Genomic DNA, 22,432 nt, shown 5'->3' with positions numbered 1-22,432 from the left:
GGTAGAATCAATTTTAAATATTAACATTTCCTTGCTCATATTGCAAGGATGATTCAACTTCTTGAATACTTATTAGAACATTTATCCCAGTATTGTTACTGTTGAAAGACTGAATATTTGTCAAAACGTGTCTGTTAGGAGTAGCTAGAATGGACTGGTGACTTACTATCTTATGACTATTATAGTAAGCATTACACTATGAAAAATGGTCTTTCAATGAATCACTGTTTCTAGAAAAAAAATTTGAACACATCTTTTACTATTCACATATACTGTATTTTATTAAATGTGTCACAATTATTTTATGTTGTTTAAAGTAGGTGTTCTGGATTGGGCTTTCTCTTCCTAGATTTTCTTCACAAAGATAGTTTTGCTTTTGTCTCATTTAACCGTCCTTCCACTAAAGCTGCAGGTCCAATCCTCCTTATGTCTCCTGCCGCCAAATGACGGAATAGAAGTGTAGGAGACAATGGACTAGTTTCTTCAAGTTGGTCTTTGGGAACTTGAAACGCTTGAGTTACATACTTATCCAGGGTCTGATCGTCAATGGTCGGATCCACAGATAGAAATGCAGCTTTAAGTTCTTCAGGTTTAACATTCCTAAAGCAAAACATACATAATAAAAATGTATATATACATAATATATTAATACACTTCTCAAAATCCTTATCTTGGGAATGTCCCAATTTCCATTGTTCAAAGGAATGTAGGCTATCCGTAAAATCTGGGGGGTGGTCTTCAGTTTGCCAGCGGCTGGGCTCCCGATGGCCAGCATACCGGCGCTGGAATCCCGACACCTTCTCTCCTTGGCGGTCCACAACCCCCCTGGAGTGAGAATATATAGCGTGGCACGCGTAGCGTGCCACCGTGCCCACAAGGGGCTCATTTGCGCTCGCCCAGCTGTCAGTATGCCAGCGGTCGGGATTCCGGCGCCGGTGTGCTGGCCGCCGGCATACTATAGTACACCCAGATCTGGGGTGTGATGTGATCTATGTGTGACCTAATTTAGATGCTGCACTCTCGGGAATACATGAGACAACCCCAAAATTTGTACATTTCCTTGATATGTCTCAAGAGTAGGCAATAATGTTTTCATGTAGTCAGAAGCCCTGGCTAATAATGATCCAATCAATTTTGTCCGGAACTAAGACTGTTAAGGCCCACATACTGTATACTGGGATATCTGGCCTTCAATCTGCTCCAATATACAGAGTAGTTGTGTCATATAGGAGCAACTGCTCTTTACAGCTGCATTTGAATCTCTCCCAAATGAGAGTTGTGCTCTACATGTGCACATACTGTAAGTTCTAAAAGCTGCAAAAGGGCATTTGGTTATTTCTAGAATTTGCCTTGCATATTAAAGCATTGTAGTATGAGCAAGGAAACTACTTTCTGCACTGAATATTGTAAGAATTATTGTAGAGGACCATCTAGTAAATGTTTTAATGTAAAAAAAATAGAAGGAATATTGTAACTAGAAAAATGCTTTAACATTTTGGATATGGAAGTGTACAATATTTTATTTATATATATATATATATTTTTTTTTTTTTTTTCAGTGAAGTCTAGTAGGTCATTTCAATGTGTTATTATCACGTACTTGTTTCCAAGCTTGTTCCTCAACTCTTTCAGGTACTGCTTTTTCTCAGCAAGAAACTGGTTCCTAAGCATCCCAATAAAATGACTTGGTCTCCCGTTTTCCTCCTGCAAGATAAATAAATTAGCAACTGGTTTTTATGGACTTTGTTTTTATTCTATGTACTCTTGGAGGTTGTAGAACCAATAAAAGTCTTCTATTTTTCATAATTTAAACTACATCTTTGGCAAATTATTTCCTGCGTGTCTGGTTCTGTGAGCAACTGTGGAATTGACATTCCTTAAAAAGACTGTCAGATGTACAGTATATGCATGGTTTCTGAATATGGGCGTAAGGGTTGAGCCCAGCCAATAGAGTCACTTTGAGATGTCCAAAAAAAACCTGTATGTGAACATACTGTATATCACCTATTTCAAGTTAGTGCCATAGAGGTTTTCCTTCCATGAGATTGTGAAGAATTTTGACCTAAGAAATCTCAGCATTTGTTTTCCCTCGGGAGAGGCTACTTTCAGAGAAAACATTTAAGAAGTTCAATGTGATTTGTACCATTGAGTGGGCTATTTCAAAACAGACAGCACTTTTGAGCCTTTTGTCTCTGATGCAAGTTGTAAATTTAATTTTTCTCTTACGTCCTAGAGGATGCTGGGATCCACAGTACCATGGGGTACAGATGGGTCCCTTGGGAGCCATGGTCACTTTAAAAGTTTACTAGTGTGGGCTGGGTACTCCCTCTATGCCCCTCCAACCAGACTCCGTTTAGAAAATGTGCCCGGAGGAGCCGGTCACAGCTAGGGGAGCTCCATAGGAGTTTTTTCTAGTTTATTTTAAATAGAGTTAGGCACAGGGAGGCTGCTGGCAACAGCCTCCCTGCTTCGTGGGACTTAGGGGTGAGTAGTGTCCAACACTCTGAGGTTAATGACCACTATCTCTGCTGACAGGACACTGAGCTCCTGAGGGTGATGATCGCTAGCCCCTGAGGCAACCGCACACTCCCCCAGCATGCCGCCACCCCCTAACAGCCATAAGACGTCGGTTGTGAGTAGATTACCAGCGACCCGACAAGCCGGTGTGAATGTCTGCATCAGGGTAGGAGCGCAGCGTTAAGGCTGCGCTACAGAGGGCTCAGCGGTACTATGGTGCGGCGTTGTGAGGGGCGCCCTGAGCCGGCGCAACACCCTTCAAACTGGTCACTGGGATATCAGGGAATGTGTTCTACTGCCAGCTGTGTAATTTACCTCAGGCCAATATAATCATAAAGTGCAGGAAGACACGTCATGACAGGGGGCGGAGCTTCTCCTCAGAGCAGATCCAGCAGCTCACCAGCGCCATTTTATCCCTGCAGATCAGCACACAGAGACGCTGACCCTCAACATATCTCCAGCTATCCTTTGCGGTACCATGGAGTTATAGCGGGGGGGGGGGGGGGATGAGTTGTTATTCACAATTTTAACTGTGTAGTCTATTAAGGTTGCATAGTCAGCGCCAGGCTTTTATGACAACTGCCTACTGGGGCGCTGAGTGGGTGCTGGCTACATTAACTCTGTGTCTCTCTGAAGGTACTTGGGCAAACTGTGTCTGACATTTTCCTGTGTGTGTGTGTGTGTGTGTGTGTGTGTGTGTGTGTGTGTGTGTGTGTGTGTGTGTGTGTGTGTGTGTGTGTGTGTGTGTGTGTACATTTTCTCACATTACCATGTCCAGGGACTCTGTCTTGTGCTGCAGAGTATGTATCTTCCCCAGAGGAATCCATTCCATGTACTCAGGAATGTAATATGTCTGAGTCTTCTGAATCCGAACCGTTGTGGGTGGCTTCACTTAAGGGAATGATATCCCAGATTTCATCTAGGATAACTCATAATGAGACTGCAATGCAGGTTTTGAGAAAGTCTGTAGAGGTTTTGTCTGGTTCTGTTCCCACAGCCTCCTCAAACTCCCCTGGTATATAGAAGCGTGCTCTTGCCCAAATTATGTAAGTCGACACGGATACCAACTCTGATACGGGAGACGGTGAGGGGGATATGCGGGGGGGTGAGGCATCCCTTGCAAAGGGGGTGCAGCTCATGATTGAGGCCATTAGGGATGGGTGTGGTATGGAAGGTAGATAGTAAGTAGGTCGACAGTGTCTAGGTCAACCACTATTGGTCGACACTAACTAGGTCGACATGGTCTTGGTCGACAGGTCAAAAGGTCGAGTTTTTGGTGTTGTTTTCTTCGTAGAGTGACCGGGAACCCCAATTAGTGCACCGTGTCCCCTCGCATGGCTTGCTTCGCTCGCCATGCTTCGGGCAAGGTGCCTTGCTTCGCTACCGCTTCGCTCGGGACAGATTACCGTTCCAATCGTAGTCCACGTGGATTCTTAAGTATGAAAAGGTTCAAAAAAAGAAAAAAATTGTGAAAAACTCATGTCGACCTTTTGACCTGTCGACCTAGAACCTGTCGACCTAGTTACTGTCGACCGACCTAGTTACTGTCGACACTAGAGACCGGATCCCATTAGGGATGTGTTACACATTACTGACAAAGCACCTGAGCAGGTCGAGGAGGCTTACTTTACAGACAATAAGAAAGCCTCCTTGACTTTCTCTTACGTCCTAGAGGATGCTGGGGACTCCAAAAGGACCATGGGGTATAGACAGGATCCGCAGGAGACATGGACACACTATAAGACTTTTACTGGGTGTGAACTGGCTCCTCCCTCTATGCCCATCCTCCAGACCTCAGTTAGATTCTGTGCCCAGGAGAGACTGGAAACACACTAGGGGAGCTCTACTGAGTTTCTCTGGAAAGACTTTGTTAGGCTTTTTTATTTTCAGGGAGACCTGCTGGCTACAGGCTCCGTGCTTCGTGGAACTGAGGGGAGAGAAGTCAGACCTACTTCTTCTGAGTTAAGGGCTCTGCTACTTAGGCTACTGGACACCATTAGCTCCAGAGGGTTCGATCACTTGGTGCGCCTAGCTGCTTGTTCCCGGAGCCGCGCCGTCACCCCCCTAACAGAAACCAGAAGAAAGAAGCCAGGTGAGTATGCAGAAGGCAGAAGACTTCAGTGACGGCAGAAGACTTCAGTAACGGAGGTACAGCGCAGCGGTCGCGCTGCGCTCCATGCTCCCACACACACACCAACGGCACTCACGGTGCAGGGCGCTGGGGGGGAGCGCCCTGGGCAGCAAGTTACTGAGGTTGTTTTTACTAGCAAAAAACGCATATTCGGTGCCCGGGCACTATGTACGAGACCCCCGCCAGTATAAGAATTCAAATTTAAGCGGGACTACAGCACGCTGGGAAGGGGCGGGGCTTAGCTGCACAGCTTACCAGCGCCTTTTTATCTCTTCACGGTGCATGCAGAGGCGCTGGCCCGGACCTCCACTCTCCTTACAAGTACAAGGGAGCAAAACAGGGGGGGGGGGGGGGGCACAGGCATTTGGTGCTATATATTTACAGAGCAGCCATCATATATTATTTATTTAGTAGTATATGGACGCTGGGGTGTGAGCTGGCATACTCCCTCTGTATTCTCTCTGCAGGCTTCCCTGTGGGTCTGTCCCCTTTGGCCAGTGTGAGTGTGGGTGTGTCGGTACCGCGTGTCAACATGTCTGAGGCTGAGTGTTCCTCCCCGGAGGAAGTTACTGGGAGCGCGGAGAAGGATTTATGAATGACTCTGTCGGCACAGCCGACTGCTGATTGGGTGAATATGTTGAGTACATTGAATGCAAATGTGGCATGATTGTCTAAGAGGCTAGATAAATCTGATTCTCAGACACGAACGTGGAGAAAATCTATGGACAGGGCCGGCTCTACCATTAGGCAGCTTTAGGCGGCTGCCTAGGGGCGCTGGCCACTGGAGGGCACTACTGAATTAATCTAGCAAAAACCAGAAGGATGTCTCTGTATGCGGGTCAGTAATGAACTGACAGATGGGGAGAGGGAACACAATAAGGAGCATACAAATATATGACGCCGGAATACTGACAGCTGCCATCCTGAATTTTAGCATAACAGGGAGGGTTAGGGTTAGGCTGCGGAGAGGGAGGGTAAGGGTAAAGGGTAAGGTTAATTAATTTAATTCAAGATGTTGGTATTATATTATAGTGGTGGGAATGCCGCTGTCGGTATTCTGACCAGCGGCATTCCGTACCCAACCCCAATTAAATACCCCCACTAGACCCTATATACAGTATATAAAGAATAGACAGCGCTCCAAGCACTTTGAAAGTAAATTGTGAACAGAGTCACAGTTTTTTTTACTCTCTTTACAATATACTTTATCACTTTAAAAGTGTTTTCCCTTTTCTCTGTATATGTATCTTGATGCAATCCACTCCAGCCCACCTGCATCTCCCCTCCAGGAGGTGGTGGTAGTGGTGGTGGGGTTTGCAGGTTAGGGGGTGCTAGGCTGAAGCTTTGCCTAGGGTGCTCAGAGACCTTGCTCTGGCCCTGTCTATGGAGGACGCTTTGTTTCAGGTACAGGCCCCCTCAGGGTCTCAAAAACGTTTGTTTACCCAGATAACCGATACGGATACCGACACAGACTCTGATTCCAGTGTCGACTTCAATGAGGCCAGTTTACATCCGAAATTGGTTAAGCGTATTCAGTACATGATTGTGGCTATTAAAGATGTTTTACATATTTCTGAAGTGCCTGCTGTTCCAGATACGAGGGTTTGTTTGTATAAGGGAAAAAAGCCTGAGGTGACATTTCCCCCCTCTCATGAACTGAACGCTCTTTGTGAAAAGGCTTGGGAGTCGCCTGACAAAAGGTGGCAGATTCCCAAGAGAATTTTTATGGCATATCCTTTCCCCTCTGACGACAGGGAGAAACGGGAGTCGTCTCCCAATGTGGACAAGGCTCTGTCCCGACTGTCCAAAAAGGTGGCGCTTCCGTCTCCTGACACGGCTGCCCTCAAGGATCCGGCGGATCGCAAGCAGGAGACGACATTGAAGGCCATTTTAGTTACTACTGGTGCATTCCTCAGGCCTGCTGTGGCGTTGGCATGGGTGAGTAGTGCTACTACTAAGTGGGCTGATAATTTAGCACCTGACATGATAAGGATAACATTCTTTTGACTCTTGGTTATATCAGGGACGCTGCAGATTACCTAAAGGATGCGGCGAGGGATATTGGCCTCTTGGGATCAAGGGCCAATGCCATGGCGGTCTCGGCCAGGAGGGAGCTGTGGATTCATCAATGGACTGCTGATGCCGACTCCAAGAAAGATATGGAAGCTCTCCCTTTTTAAAGGTAGTGTCTTGTTTGGTGACGGCCTTGCTGACCTGGTGTCTACCGCTACTGCGGGTAAGTCATCTTTTCTTCCTTATGTTCCCACACAACAGAAAAAGGCACCCCATTATCAGATGCAGTCCTTTCGGCCTAATAAATACAAAAAAGGAAAGGGCTCGTCCTTCCTCGCTTCAAAGGGTAGAGGAAGGGGGAAAAGGTTGCCTGCCGTGTCTGGCGCCCAGGACCAAAAGTCCTCCCCCGCCTCTGCCAAGTCCACCGCATGATGCTCGGGGTTCCCCTGCGGGAGTCTGTGCCGGCGGGGGGCCGTCTACGAATCTTCAGTCAGGTCTGGTTTCAATCGGGCCTGGATTCTTGGGTCTTAGACATAGTGTCGCAGGGGTACAAACTGGAGTTTCAGGAGATGCCCCCCCTCCGCTTTTTCAAATCAGCCTTGCCAGTTTCTCTTCCAGAAAGAGAAGTAGTAAATGCTGCGATACAAAAGCTGTGTCAACAGAGGGTCATTGTCCCGGTTCCCCCGTCCCAACGGGGGGAAGGGTTCTTTTCAAGCCTCTTTGTCGCGCCAAAGCCGGACGGCTCGGTCAGACCGATTCTGAACCTAAAATCCCGCAATCCGTACTTGAAAACTTTCAAGTTCAAGATGGAATCTCTTCGAGCTGTGATCTCCAGCCTAGAAGGGGGGGATTTTATGGCGTCAGTCGACATAAAAGATGCCTACTTACACGTCCCGATATTTCCTCATCATCAGGCCTTCCTGAGATTTGCGGTGCAGGATTGTCATTACCAATTTCAGACGTTGCCGTTTGGGCTTTCCACGGCCCCGAGGTTCTTCACCAAGGTGATGGCGGAAATGATGGTACTCCTACGCAAGCAGGGTGTCACAATTATCCCGTACTTGGACGATCTCCTGATAAAGGCGAGATCAAAAGAGCAGTTGCTAAGAAATGTGGAACTCTCCCTGACGGTTCTGCAACATCATGGTTGGATTCTAAATTTGCCAAAGTCTCAGTTGAGCCCAACAACTCGGCTGCCCTTCATGGGCATGATCCTAGACACGGAACTACAGAGAGTGTTTCTTCCGGCTGAAAAAGCTCTGGAAACACAGACCATGGTCAGGGAGATTCTGAAACCAGCAAGAGTGTCGATTCATCAATGCACTCGAGTGCTAGGGAAGATGGTTGCGGCTTACGAAGCCATTCCGTTTGGCAGGTTTCATGCCCGGGTGTTTCAGTTAGAGATGAGCGGGTTCGGTTTCTTTGAATCCGAACCCGCACGAACTTCACTTTTTTTTCCACGGGTCCGAGCGACTCGGATCTTCCCGCCTTGCTCGGTTAACCCGAGCGCGCCCGAACGTCATCATGACGCTGTCGGATTCTCGCGAGGCTCGGATTCTATCGCGAGACTCGGATTCTATATAAGGAGCCGCGCGTCGCCGCCATTTTCACTCGTGCATTGAGATTGATAGGGAGAGGACGTGTCTGGCGTCCTCTCCATTAGAATAGAGATAGATAGATTAGATAGAGAGAGATTGTGCAGAGTCGCAGACAGAGTTAGTTTACCACAGTCAGTGACCAGTGCAGTTGCTAGTTAACTTTTATTTAATATAATATATCCGTTCACTTCTCTCTGCTATATCCGTTCTCTGCCTGAAAAAAAAAACGATACACAGCACAGTCAGTCACACAGTGTGACTCAGTCTGTGTGCACTCAGCTCAGCCCAGTGTGCTGCACAGTCATCAATGTATAAATTAAAAGCTTATAATTAATTGTGGGGGAGACTGGGGAGCACTGCAGGTTGTTAGCAGGAGCCAGGAGTACAATTATATTAATTAACAGTGCACACTTTTGCTGCAGGAGTGGTGACCAGTGCCTGACCACCAGTATAGTATTGTTGTATACTACTAATATCTCTTTAAATATCAACCAGTCTATATTAGCAGCAGACACAGTACAGTGCGGTAGTTCACGGCTGTGGCTACCTCTGTGTCGGCACACGGCAGGCAGTCCGTCCGACCAGAATTGTATTATTTATTATTATATACCTACCACCTAACCGTGGTTTTTTTTTCATTCTTTATACCGTCATAGTGTCATCCTAATTGTTACGAGTATACTACTATCTCTTTATCAACCAGTGTACAGTGCGGTAGTTCACGGCTGTGGCTACCTCTGTGTCGGCACACGGCAGGCAGTCCGTCCGACCAGAATTGTATTATTTATTATTATATACCTACCACCTAACCGTGGTTTTTTTTTCATTCTTTATACCGTCATAGTGTCATCCTAATTGTTACGAGTATACTACTATCTCTTTATCAACCAGTGTACAGTGCGGTAGTTCACGGCTGTGGCTACCTCTGTGTCGGCACACGGCAGGCAGTCCGTCCGACCAGAATTGTATTATTTATTATTATATACCTACCACCTAACCGTGGTTTTTTTTTCATTCTTTATACCGTCATAGTGTCATCCTAATTGTTACGAGTATACTACTATCTCTTTATCAACCAGTGTACAGTGCGGTAGTTCACGGCTGTGGCTACCTCTGTGTCGGCACACGGCAGGCAGTCCGTCCGACCAGAATTGTATTATTTATTATTATATACCTACCACCTAACCGTGGTTTTTTTTTCATTCTTTATACCGTCATAGTGTCATCCTAATTGTTACGAGTATACTACTATCTCTTTATCAACCAGTGTACAGTGCGGTAGTTCACGGCTGTGGCTACCTCTGTGTCGGCACACGGCAGGCAGTCCGTCCGACCAGAATTGTATTATTTATTATTATATACCTACCACCTAACCGTGGTTTTTTTTTCATTCTTTATACCGTCATAGTGTCATCCTAATTGTTACGAGTATACTACTATCTCTTTATCAACCAGTGTACAGTGCGGTAGTTCACGGCTGTGGCTACCTCTGTGTCGGCACACGGCAGGCAGTCCGTCCGACCAGAATTGTATTATTTATTATTATATACCTACCACCTAACCGTGGTTTTTTTTTCATTCTTTATACCGTCATAGTGTCATCCTAATTGTTACGAGTATACTACTATCTCTTTATCAACCAGTGTACAGTGCGGTAGTTCACGGCTGTGGCTACCTCTGTGTCGGCAGTCGGCAGGCAGTCCGTCCATCCATAATTGTATTCTTATTATAATATATACCACCTAACCGTGGTTTTTTTTTCATTCTTTATACCGTCATAGTGTCATACTAGTTGTTACGAGTATACTACTATCTCTTTATCAACCAGTGTACAGTGCGGTAGTTCACGGCTGTGGCTACCTCTGTGTCGGCAGTCGGCAGGCAGTCCGTCCATCCATAATTGTATTATTATTATAATATATACCACCTAACTGTGGTTTTTTTTGCATTCTTTATACCGTCGTCATAGTGTCATACTAGTTGTTACGAGTATACTACTATCTCTTTATCAACCAGTGTACAGTGCGGTAGTTCACGGCTGTGGCTACCTCTGTGTCGGCAGTCGGCAGGCAGTCCGTCCATCCATAATTGTATTATTATTATAATATATACCACCTAACCGTGGTTTTTTTTTCATTCTTTATACCGTCGTCATAGTGTCATACTAGTTGTTACGAGTATACTACTATCTCTTTATCAACCAGTGTACAGTGCGGTAGTTCACGGCTGTGGCTACCTCTGTGTCGGCAGTCGGCAGGCAGTCCGTCCATCCATAATTGTATTATTATTATAATATATACCACCTAACCGTGGTTTTTTTATACCACCTAACCGTGGCAGTCCGTCCATAATTGTATACTAGTATCCAATCCATCCATCTCCATTGTTTACCTGAGGTGCCTTTTAGTTCTGCCTATAAAATATGGAGAACAAAAAAGTTGAGGTTCCAAAATTAGGGAAAGATCAAGATCCACTTCCACCTCGTGCTGAAGCTGCTGCCACTAGTCATGGCCGAGACGATGAAATGCCAGCAACGTCGTCTGCCAAGGCCGATGCCCAATGTCATAGTACAGAGCATGTCAAATCCAAAACACCAAATATCAGAAAAAAAAGGACTCCAAAACCTAAAATAAAATTGTCGGAGGAGAAGCGTAAACTTGCCAATATGCCATTTACCACACGGAGTGGCAAGGAACGGCTGAGGCCCTGGCCTATGTTCATGGCTAGTGGTTCAGCTTCACATGAGGATGGAAGCACTCAGCCTCTCGCTAGAAAACTGAAAAGACTCAAGCTGGCAAAAGCACCGCAAAGAACTGTGCGTTCTTTGAAATCCCAAATCCACAAGGAGAGTCCAATTGTGTCGTTTGCGATGCCTGACCTTCCCAACACTGGACGTGAAGAGCATGCGCCTTCCACTATTTGCATGCCCCCTGCAAGTGCTGGAAGGAGCACCCGCAGTCCAGTTCCTGATAGTCAGATTGAAGATGTCAGTGTTGAAGTACACCAGGATGAGGAGGATATGGGTGTTGCTGGCGCTGGGGAGGAAATTGACCAGGAGGATTCTGATGGTGAGGTGGTTTGTTTAAGTCAGGCACCCGGGGAGACACCTGTTGTCCGTGGGAGGAATATGGCCGTTGACATGCCAGGTGAAAATACCAAAAAAATCAGCTCTTCGGTGTGGAGGTATTTCACCAGAAATGCGGACAACAGGTGTCAAGCCGTGTGTTCCCTTTGTCAAGCTGTAATAAGTAGGGGTAAGGACGTTAACCACCTCGGAACATCCTCCCTTATACGTCACCTGCAGCGCATTCATAATAAGTCAGTGACAAGTTCAAAAACTTTGGGTGACAGCGGAAGCAGTCCACTGACCAGTAAATCCCTTCCTCTTGTAACCAAGCTCACGCAAACCACCCCACCAACTCCCTCAGTGTCAATTTCCTCCTTCCCCAGGAATGCCAATAGTCCTGCAGGCCATGTCACTGGCAAGTCTGACGAGTCCTTTCCTGCCTGGGATTCCTCCGATGCATCCTTGCGTGTAACGCCTACTGCTGCTGGCGCTGCTGTTGTTGCCGCTGGGAGTCGATGGTCATCCCAGAGGGGAAGTCGTAAGCCCACTTGTACTACTTCCAGTAAGCAATTGACTGTTCAACAGTCCTTTGCGAGGAAGATGAAATATCACAGCAGTCATCCTACTGCAAAGCGGATAACTGAGTCCTTGACAACTATGTTGGTGTTAGACGTGCGTCCGGTATCCGCCGTTAGTTCACAGGGAACTAGACAATTTATTGAGGCAGTGTGCCCCCGTTACCAAATACCATCTAGGTTCCACTTCTCTAGGCAGGCGATACCGAGAATGTACACGGACGTCAGAAAAAGACTCACCAGTGTCCTAAAAAATGCAGTTGTACCCAATGTCCACTTAACCACGGACATGTGGACAAGTGGAGCAGGGCAGGGTCAGGACTATATGACTGTGACAGCCCACTGGGTAGATGTATGGACTCCCGCCGCAAGAACAGCAGCGGCGGCACCAGTAGCAGCATCTCGCAAACGCCAACTCTTTCCTAGGCAGGCTACGCTTTGTATCACCGCTTTCCAGAATACGCACACAGCTGAAAACCTCTTACGGCAACTGAGGAAGATCATCGCGGAATGGCTTACCCCAATTGGACTCTCCTGTGGATTTGTGGCATCGGACAACGCCAGCAATATTGTGTGTGCATTAAATATGGGCAAATTCCAGCACGTCCCATGTTTTGCACATACCTTGAATTTGGTGGTGCAGAATTTTTTAAAAAACGACAGGGGCGTGCAAGAGATGCTGTCGGTGGCCAGAAAAATTGCGGGACACTTTCGGCGTACAGGCACCACGTACAGAAGACTGGAGCACCACCAAAAACTACTGAACCTGCCCTGCCATCATCTGAAGCAAGAAGTGGTAACGAGGTGGAATTCAACCCTCTATATGCTTCAGAGGTTGGAGGAGCAGCAAAAGGCCATTCAAGCCTATACAATTGAGCACGATATAGGAGATGGAATGCACCTGTCTCAAGTGCAGTGGAGAATGATTTCAACGTTGTGCAAGGTTCTGATGCCCTTTGAACTTGCCACACGTGAAGTCAGTTCAGACACTGCCAGCCTGAGTCAGGTCATTCCCCTCATCAGGCTTTTGCAGAAGAAGCTGGAGGCATTGAAGAAGGAGCTAACACGGAGCGATTCCGCTAGGCATGTGGGACTTGTGGATGCAGCCCTTAATTCGCTTAACAAGGATTCACGGGTGGTCAATCTGTTGAAATCAGAGCACTACATTTTGGCCACCGTGCTCGATCCTAGATTTAAAGCCTACCTTGGATCTCTCTTTCCGGCAGACACAGGTCTGCTGGGGTTGAAAGACCTGCTGGTGACAAAATTGTCAAGTCAAGCGGAACGCGACCTGTCAACATCTCCTCCTTCACATTCTCCCGCAACTGGGGGTGCGAGGAAAAGGCTCAGAATTCCGAGCCCACCCGCTGGCGGTGATGCAGGGCAGTCTGGAGCGACTGCTGATGCTGACATCTGGTCCGGACTGAAGGACCTGACAACGATTACGGACATGTCGTCTACTGTCACTGCATATGATTCTCTCAACATTGATAGAATGGTGGAGGATTATATGAGTGACCGCATCCAAGTAGGCACGTCACACAGTCCGTACTTATACTGGCAGGAAAAAGAGGCAATTTGGAGGCCCTTGCACAAACTGGCTTTATTCTACCTAAGTTGCCCTCCCACAAGTGTGTACTCCGAAAGAGTGTTTAGTGCCGCCGCTCACCTTGTCAGCAATCGGCGTACGAGGTTACATCCAGAAAATGTGGAGAAGATGATGTTCATTAAAATGAATTATAATCAATTCCTCCGCGGAGACATTGACCAGCAGCAATTGCCTCCACAAAGTACACAGGGAGCTGAGATGGTGGATTCCAGTGGGGACGAATTGATAATCTGTGAGGAGGGGGATGTACACGGTGATATATCGGAGGGTGAAGATGAGGTGGACATCTTGCCTCTGTAGAGCCAGTTTGTGCAAGGAGAGATTAATTGCTTCTTTTTTGGGGGGGGTCCAAACCAACCCGTCATATCAGTCACAGTCGTGTGGCAGACCCTGTCACTGAAATGATGGGTTGGTTAAAGTGTGCATGTCCTGTTTTGTTTATACAACATAAGGGTGGGTGGGAGGGCCCAAGGATAATTCCATCTTGCACCTCTTTTTTCTTTTCTTTTTCTTTGCATCATGTGCTGATTGGGGAGGGTTTTTTGGAAGGGACATCCTGCGTGACACTGCAGTGCCACTCCTAGATGGGCCCGGTGTTTGTGTCGGCCACTAGGGTCGCTAATCTTACTCACACAGCTACCTCATTGCGCCTCTTTTTTTCTTTGCGTCATGTGCTGTTTGGGGAGGGTTTTTTGGAAGGGACATCCTGCGTGACACTGCAGTGCCACTCCTAGATGTGCCCGGTGTTTGTGTCGGCCACTAGGGTCGCTAATCTTACTCACACAGTCAGCTACCTCATTGCGCCTCTTTTTTTCTTTGCGTCATGTGCTGTTTGGGGAGGGTTTTTTGGAAGGGCCATCCTGCGTGACACTGCAGTGCCACTCCTAGATGGGCCCGGTGTTTGTGTCGGCCACTAGGGTCGCTTATCTTACTCACACAGCGACCTCGGTGCAAATTTTAGGACTAAAAATAATATTGTGAGGTGTGATGTGTTCAGAATAGGCTGAAAATGAGTGTAAATTATGTTTTTTGAGGTTAATAATACTTTGGGATCAAAATTACCCCCAAATTCTATGATTTAAGCTGTTTTTTAGGGTTTTTTTAAAAAAACACCCGAATCCAAAACACACCCGAATCCGACAAAAAAAATTCGGTGAGGTTTTGCCAAAACGCGGTCGAACCCAAAACACGGCCGCGGAACCGAACCCAAAACCAAAACACAAAACCCGAAAAATTTCCGGCGCTCATCTCTAGTTTCAGTGGGATCTGCTGAACAAATGGTCCGGGTCTCACCTGCACATGCACCGGAAAATAAGTCTATCTTCCAGGACCAGAATTTCTCTCCTGTGGTGGCTGCAAAGTTCTCACCTTCTAGAGGGACGCAGGTTCGGAATCCAGGATTGGGTCCTGCTGACCACAGATGCAAGTCTCCGAGGCTGGGGTGCAGTCACACAAGGAAGAAGTTTCCAGGGAAAATGGTCAAGCCAGGAATCTTGTTTCCACATAAATATTCAGGAGTTAAGAGCCATTTACAACGGCCTTCTGCAAGCAAAGAACCTTCTTCAAGGTCCACCTGTCCTGATCCAGTCGGACAACATAACAGCGGTGGCATACGTAAACTGCCAGGGCGGAACAAAGAGCAGGGCGGCAATGGCGGAGGCCACAAGAGTTCTCCGCTGGGCGGAACAGCACGTGAGCGCTCTGTCAGCAGTCTTCCTACCGGGCGTGGACAACTGGGAAGCAGAGTTCCTCAGCAGACATGATCTCCATCCAGGAGAGTGGACCCTTTATCAAGAGGTATTTGCAGAAGTGACAAGGCGTTGGGGAATTCCGCAAATAGACATGATGGTGTCTCGCCTCAACAAGGAGCTTCCAAGGTATTGTTCCAGGTCAAGGGACCCCCAAGCCAGTGCAGTGGAAACCCTGGTAACTCCGTGGGTGTTTCAGTCGGTGTATGTGTTCCCCCCACTTCCTCTCATTCCAAGAGTGTTAAGGATCATAAGACGAACAGGGGTTCAGGCAATTCTCATCGTTCCAGATTGGCCACGGAGGGCCTGGTATCCGGATCTTCAGGAACTGCTCATAGAAGATCCTCGGCCGCTTCCTCACAGAGAGGACCTGTTACTGCAGGGGCCATGCGTGTTTCCGGACTTACTGCGGCTGCGTTTGACGGCGTGGAGGTTAAACGCCAAATCCTGACTCGTAAAGGTATTCCCGGGAAGTCATCCCCACTCTCCTTAAGGCTAGAAAGGAGGTCACGGCGAAACATTATCACCGTATTTGGAGAAAATATGTGTCGTGGTGTGAAACCAAAACAGCTCCTGCGGAGGAGTTTCACTTGGGTCGTTTCCTCCATTTTTTGCAGGCAGGCGTGGATGCAGGCCTGAAATTGGGTTCCATCAAAGTGCAGATTTCGGCTTTATCTATTTTCTTTCAAAAAGAATTGGCCGCCCTTCCTGAGGTTCAGACTTTCGTGAAGGGAGTGCTGCATATCAATCCTCCGTTTGTGCCACCCGTGGCACCGTGGGATCTTGAAGTGGTGTTACAGTTTCTTATGTCTCACTGGTTTGAACCTTTGCGAAAGGTTGAGTTAAAGTTTCTCACTTGGAAACTGGTCATGCTTTTGGCCTTGGCGTCTGCCAGACGAGTGTCAGAATTGGTGGCTTTGTCTCACAAGAGCCCATATTTGATTTTTCATGTGGATAGAGCGGAAATGAGGACTCGTCAACAATTTCTGCCGAAGGTGGTTTCTTTGTTTCACATAAATCAACCTATTGTCGTACCTGTGGCTACGGATGCTGTGGCAGTCCCGAAATCTCTGAATGTCGTAAGAGCTTTAAAAATTTATGTCGCCAGAACGGCTCCTGTTAGGAAAACGGACGCTCTGTTTGTCCTGTATGCTTCCAACAAGATTAGAAATCCTGCTTCCAAGCAGACTATTGCACGCTGGATTTGTAATACGATTCAGCACGCTCATTCTTCGGCTGGGTTGCCGTTGCCGCAGTCAGTAAAAGCCCATTCTACCAGGAAGGTGGGCTCATCTTGGGCGACTGCTACGTGGTCGGGTTCAAACACTTTTGCTAAGTTCTACAAGTTTGATACCCTGGCTGAGGAGGACCTCATGTTTGCTCAATCGGTGCTGCAGAGTCGTCCGCACTCTCCCGCCCGGTCTGGAGCTTTGGTATAGACCCCATGGTCCTTTTGGAGTCCCCAGCATCTTCTAGGACGTAAGAGAAAATAGGATTTTAATACCTACTGGTAAATCCTTTTCTCCTAGTCCGTAGAGGATGCTGGGCGCCCATCCCAGTGCGTACTGTTACTCGCAGTTGTATTGTTGGTTGTTGTTTTCGGTTACACGATGGTTGTGTATCGGTTATGTTCAGCTTGTTGCTGTTTTTTCGTTCATACTGTTATCTGGTATTTCTGCTATTCCAGTTGTACGGTGTTTTTGTGGTGTGAGCTGGTATGTATCTCACCCTTAGTTTAACAAAAATCCTTTTCCTTGAAATGTTCGTCTCCCCTGGGCACAGTTCCTATAACTGAGGTCTGGAGGAGGGCCATAGAGGGAGGAGCCAGTTTACACCCAGTAAAAGTCTTATAGTGTGCACATGTCTCCTGCGGATCCCGTCTATACCCCATGGTCCTTTTGGAATCCCCAGCATCCTCTACGGACTATGAGAAAAGGATTTACCGGTAGGTATTAAAATCCTATTTTTCCTGCATCTAAGGAATTGAACGCATTATTTGAAAAATCCTGGGAAAACCCGGAGAAGAAATTCCAGATCCTAAAGAGGGTTCTGGTGGCTTTTCCCTTTCCTGAGGAGGATAGGAAAAGTGGGAAAACTCCCCTATAGTAGACGCTTCTATATCTAGACTGTCTAAAAAGGTGTTTTTACCGGTCCCTGGGTCTACCGCTTTGAAGGAACCGGCAGGCAGGCCGCAAAATTGAGACTACGCTCAAATCCATATACACTGCTTCAGGCATGGCGTTAAGGCCCACTATTACCTGTGCATGGATTTCTAAAGCCATAGTAAAGTGGTCAGGCACATTACTAGAGGAATTAGAATCTATGGATAGAAGTGACATTGAAATGTTTTATGTCACATACAGGATTCTGCAGGTTTCATGGTGGAGGCCATGAAGGACCTGGGTCATCTGACTGCAAGGACATCTTCCATGGCTGTCTCGGCATGCAGGGGACTCTGGCTGCGCTAATTGTCTGCAAATGCGGAAACCAAGAGAAGTGTGGAGAACCTCCCCTTCACAGGTCAGGCACTCTTTGGGGAAGCTTTGGATGCATGGATCTCCACTGCAACCGCGGGTATGTCAACCTTTCTTCCCTCAGCCACAATCGTTTTCTGCATCTACAATGCAGTCCTTTCGGACCGCAAAGGTTAAGAAGTCCAAAGTCCCTACAACTTTCTTCAGAGGTGGTTGGGGGAAATCCAGAAAACCTGCACCTGCAGGTTCCCAGGAACAGAAGCCTAGCTCTATTTCCTCAAAATCCTCAGCATGACGGTGGACCGCTCAGCCTGGAGAGCAGGCAGGTGGGAGCGAGACTCAGACGTTTCAGCCACGTCTGGGTATCATCCGGCCTGGATCCCTGGGTACAGGATATTGTGTCCCAGGGGTACAGACTTGAATTTCAAGATCTCCCACCTCACAAATTTTTCATATCAGGCTTACCAGCTTTACTGGCAGAAAGGGCTATCCTACAGGAAGCCATTCAAAAATTGGAAAGGGCAAATGTCATTGTTCCGGTTCCACCTCATCTGGAAAGCAAGGGTTACTATTCAAACCTATGGGCTGTAACACACACTCCGGTTTTTCCCTGATGTCAAAAAGCCGGATAAACTTTGTCCGGCTTTTTGCCATCCGGGAGAAACCGGCAAAGTCTGTCACGCAGGACAGCTTTGAGCCGTGTGTGATGCTGTACGCATGCGCAGCATCGGACACGGCTTCAGAAAAAACCGTTGTGTGTGAAAGCTCCCCTTCGCACACACGGTTTACTGGCTACAAAGACGGCCTGGCGCCCGCCCGGCAGCCGGACCTTCCAGTGGTGAGACCCGGCAGCCGGGGCCGTGCAGTGTGAAGGGACCCTACCCCCTCACACTGTTAACTACAATGCCGGCACGGGAAAAAGCCATCCGGCTTTTTCCCGGCCGGCAAAAGCCGGGTAGTGTGTTTTAGCCCTATTTGTGGTACCGAAACCGTATGGTTCGGTCAGACCAAGTTTGAACCTGAAGTCGTTAAACCCTTATTTGAGGGAATTCAAGTTCAAAATGGAGTCTCTATGAGCGGTGATCAGGTCTGGAGGAGGGGGAATTCCTGTTATCCCTGGATATCAAGGATGAGTACCTTCTCATTCCAATCTGGCCACCTCACCAGGCTTATCTAAGATTTGCACTGCTGGCCTGTCATTACCAGTCCAAGGCACTGCCATTTGGCATCTCCACAGCACCGAGGGTGTTCACCAAGGTGATGGCAGAGATGATGGTGCTACTCCGCAGACGGGGAGTGAACATAATTCCATATCTGGACGATCTGCTGATAAAGGCGTCATCCAGGGAGAGGATGTTTCAGTCCATTGCTCTCACGACTCGACTGCTCAGGGATCATGGATGGATCCTGAATCTTCCAAAGTCACATTTGGAGCCTACAAGGAGATTGTCTTTCCTGGGGATGATCCTCGACACGGGAGTTTAGAGGGTGTTTCTACCAGTGGAGAAGGAGTTGGTGATCCAAACAATGGTCCGGGATGTCTTGAAGCCTGCCCGGGTATCGGTTCATCAGTGCATTCACCTTCTGGGGAAGATGATTGCGTCCTATGAGGCTCTGCAGTACGGAAGATTTCACCTGCGGTCCTTCCAACTGGATCTCGCCTGCACATGAACCAGAGAATATTGCTGTCGCCGAAAGCCAGGATTTCGCTCCTATGGTGGCTACAAATGCCTCACCTTCTCGAAGGCCGCAGGTTCGGGATTCAGAACTGGATCCTTCTAACCACGGATGCAAGTCTCAGAGGTTGGGGCGCTGTCACCCAAGGGGAAACCTTCCAAAGAAGGTTGTCAAGTCTGGAATCCATTCTTCCAATAAACATTCTGGAACTAAGGGCCGTATACAACGGTCTTCTACAAGCAGCACATCTTCTACAAGATCAAGCCATTCAGGTGCAGTCGGACAATGTAACAACGGTGGCATCCATAAACAGACAGGGCGGAACAAAGAGCTGGGCTGCAATGACGGAGGTAACTAGGATCCTCCTTTAGGCAGAAAAGCACACAGTGGTGCTGTCAGCAATCTTCATTCAGGGAGTGGACAACTGGGAAGCGGACTTCCTCTGCAGACACGATCTCCATCCGGGAGAGTGGGGCTTCCATCCGGAGGGGTTCACGGAAGTAACAAATCTTTGGGGTGTACCTCAAATAGACATGATGGCCTCCCACCTCAACAAGAAGCTTCGGAGGTACTGTTCCAGGTCACAGGATCCATAGGCAGTGGCAGTAGACGCCCTGGTAACTCTGTGGGTGTTCAAGTCCGTGTACGTGTTTCCTCCGCTTATACTCATACCAAGAATTCTAAAACTCATAAAGAAAGCAAGAGTTCAGGTGATCCTCATTGCTCCGGACTGGCCAAGAAGAGCATGGTACGTGGATCTTCTGGAGTTACTGCTGGAAAACCCGAGGCCTCTTCCTCTTCGAGAGGACCTTCTGCAACAGGGGCCGTTAGCTTATCTAAACTTACACGGCTACATTTGACGGCATGGAGGTTGAACGCCAGATCTTGCTCGGAAAGGCATTCCGAACAAAGTTATTCCTACCCTGATACAGGCTAGGAAAAGAGTAACGTCAAAACATTACCATCGGATTTGGAAAAAGTACGTGTCTTAGTTTGAATCCAAGAAGTTTCCTACGGTGGAATGTCAACTTGGACGGTTTCTCCTCTTCCTGCAAGCAGGGGTGGATGTGGGCTTGCGCCTGGGCTCCATAAAAGTCCAGATTACGGCCTTGTCCATCGGGAATAAAAGGGGGAATAGAAATCTTCTGCACTAGACTTATAATGAATTAATCAATATTAGATATATGATGCGGGTCCCCAATTTCTATGTTGTAGATAATTTATGATAATATATAGGGGGTGCTGCCATAGACAATAACAATGAAAGAAAACACTAGAAAGAAAAGGATTGTCTCTTTGTTGGCGCACTGTAGAAGGAAGGTAAGTATTGTTAAAATTTAACTTTAATGTCATAATTAAAAATGCCTAATAATGTGAAAAATTGCAAGACAACAATTATACACAATTAATAAAAATTTATATCAATAAGAATAGATTCACTTGTGTGTCACTCTTTATTAAATATATATGTTCTTATATGTGTGCTGGAGCTTCGTCAAGCCAACCTCAAATTGGTGGTTGACTACTAAATGTGTACCCTTATTTTCTAGGGTTCCCTATAGATTATCGGGTACTATATAACCTAGTTATAAGAGGGTATATTACAATGTCAGACAGTTGGTATGGAGATAGTATATGTCTAAACCATTATTCTATATCCATAGTTATCCATACGTACACTAAACCTACCATACCAGTCTATTATAAAATGTACAGTAGTTGGGTGCCCATAAATTAAGGGCTTGTCAAATTTATGTACCAACTCTGTATGTAATAAATGTGTTGTTGACTCTTCAATAATAGTTGAGTCTGTAGTGTCTGACACTGTTAAGTTATATTGCTGGGTATCAGGATAGTGCAATATGATTCATCTCTATAGCACAAAATATATCAGTGTTAAATCCCTTAGATCGATGAAGCTGCTTATAATTTATAATAACTTTAAACCCAAATGCATAATGGGGCGATTATGTTAATAATGCCTCACTATGTTCAAACTGATCTCTAATGACTGTTTGAAATACTGTATATTGTATGGTAATGATATTCAGTTCCCAGGCATTCAAGTCTCGTGCATATACTGTAGCTAAATATCAGACGGGCTTTGTTGCTCATAATTACTCAAGATATATTGTGACACGGGCTTTATTGCTCATAACTGCTTGAGATATATTGTGGCACACTGATTGCTCTATCGTGATCATTTAATTTCCAGTCACTGTCTTATTTGATATGGTTAGAGATCAAAGGCTGTCAAGCTACTAATGGTTGTTTACAACACTATATTTGGTGGATCAAAATACAATTAAACCAATAATGTCACACTTTTAGCGGACTTGTTGCTGACAAGCAGTTATATAGGGCTTGCTGCTGCTAATAGACGCAACCGCTGCGACCCTTACCATGGCGGGTAGCTGTCTGCCTTCCCAGCTAGGTTGCGTAGGCAGAGGGCTACTCGAAACATGCGAATGCATCGCCGCCATGTAATGCTTTTGCATGTCTGCGGAGGGGGCGGGGTGGATCAGGCATGCGGGGCAGACTTGCCCTGTGCTTGCCATCCACCTGCATATCAAAGAATTTGATCGTAGATGTGCGTTTTTCCGTACATCTACGATCAGGTCTGAATTACCCCCACTGTTCCTTAATATTTAAATCCGTTTCCCAAACTCCGCCATTGCAATCTAGGTTTCAAGGATATCTATGGTTGAATCCAGGTGGTTAAATCAAATTGACCGAGGTACTGTACTAATTAAGTCACCTGTGCTTTGTACTAATTAAGTCACCTGTGCTTAAGCGTGGCAATCCTTAAGACCTGAACTGTAATGGTGGAGTTTGGGAAACTAATTTTAAATACAAGGGACACAAAACCCCCACAAGTTTCATTCCATTTTGCTTATATAAAGATACGGAATTATACTTATGCATATGAAACATTTGTCCTTGTTCAAAGGATTCACACCAAACGGGTGTCATCCAAATACTGTAGGGCAGTGGTTCCCAAACTCAGTCCTCAAGACACCCTA

General features: G+C 46.8%; 1 protein-coding gene across 2 annotated transcripts in view; it reads right to left on the bottom strand.

Annotated features, from left to right (window-relative positions):
- Nucleotides 1-254: 254 nt before the first annotated feature.
- TSNAXIP1 (translin associated factor X interacting protein 1) overlaps nucleotides 255-22,432 on the bottom strand; it is a 485,291-nt gene continuing 463,113 nt past the window's right edge. For both annotated transcript variants that reach the window (XM_063945278.1, XM_063945277.1), the window contains 2 exons: nucleotides 1,601-1,704; nucleotides 255-600 (listed from right to left, as the gene is read on the bottom strand). In XM_063945278.1, the coding sequence (XP_063801348.1) occupies nucleotides 357-600; nucleotides 1,601-1,704 (348 nt within the window). In that variant the 3' untranslated portion in view covers nucleotides 255-356. The remainder of the gene's footprint in view (nucleotides 601-1,600; nucleotides 1,705-22,432) is intronic.

This window comes from Pseudophryne corroboree, chromosome 11, assembly GCF_028390025.1.
Source record: "Pseudophryne corroboree isolate aPseCor3 chromosome 11, aPseCor3.hap2, whole genome shotgun sequence".
NCBI lineage: Eukaryota > Metazoa > Chordata > Amphibia > Anura > Myobatrachidae > Pseudophryne > Pseudophryne corroboree.
The sequence above is the reverse complement of the archived record's forward strand: the minus strand, read 5'-3'. Positions and strand labels throughout refer to the sequence as shown.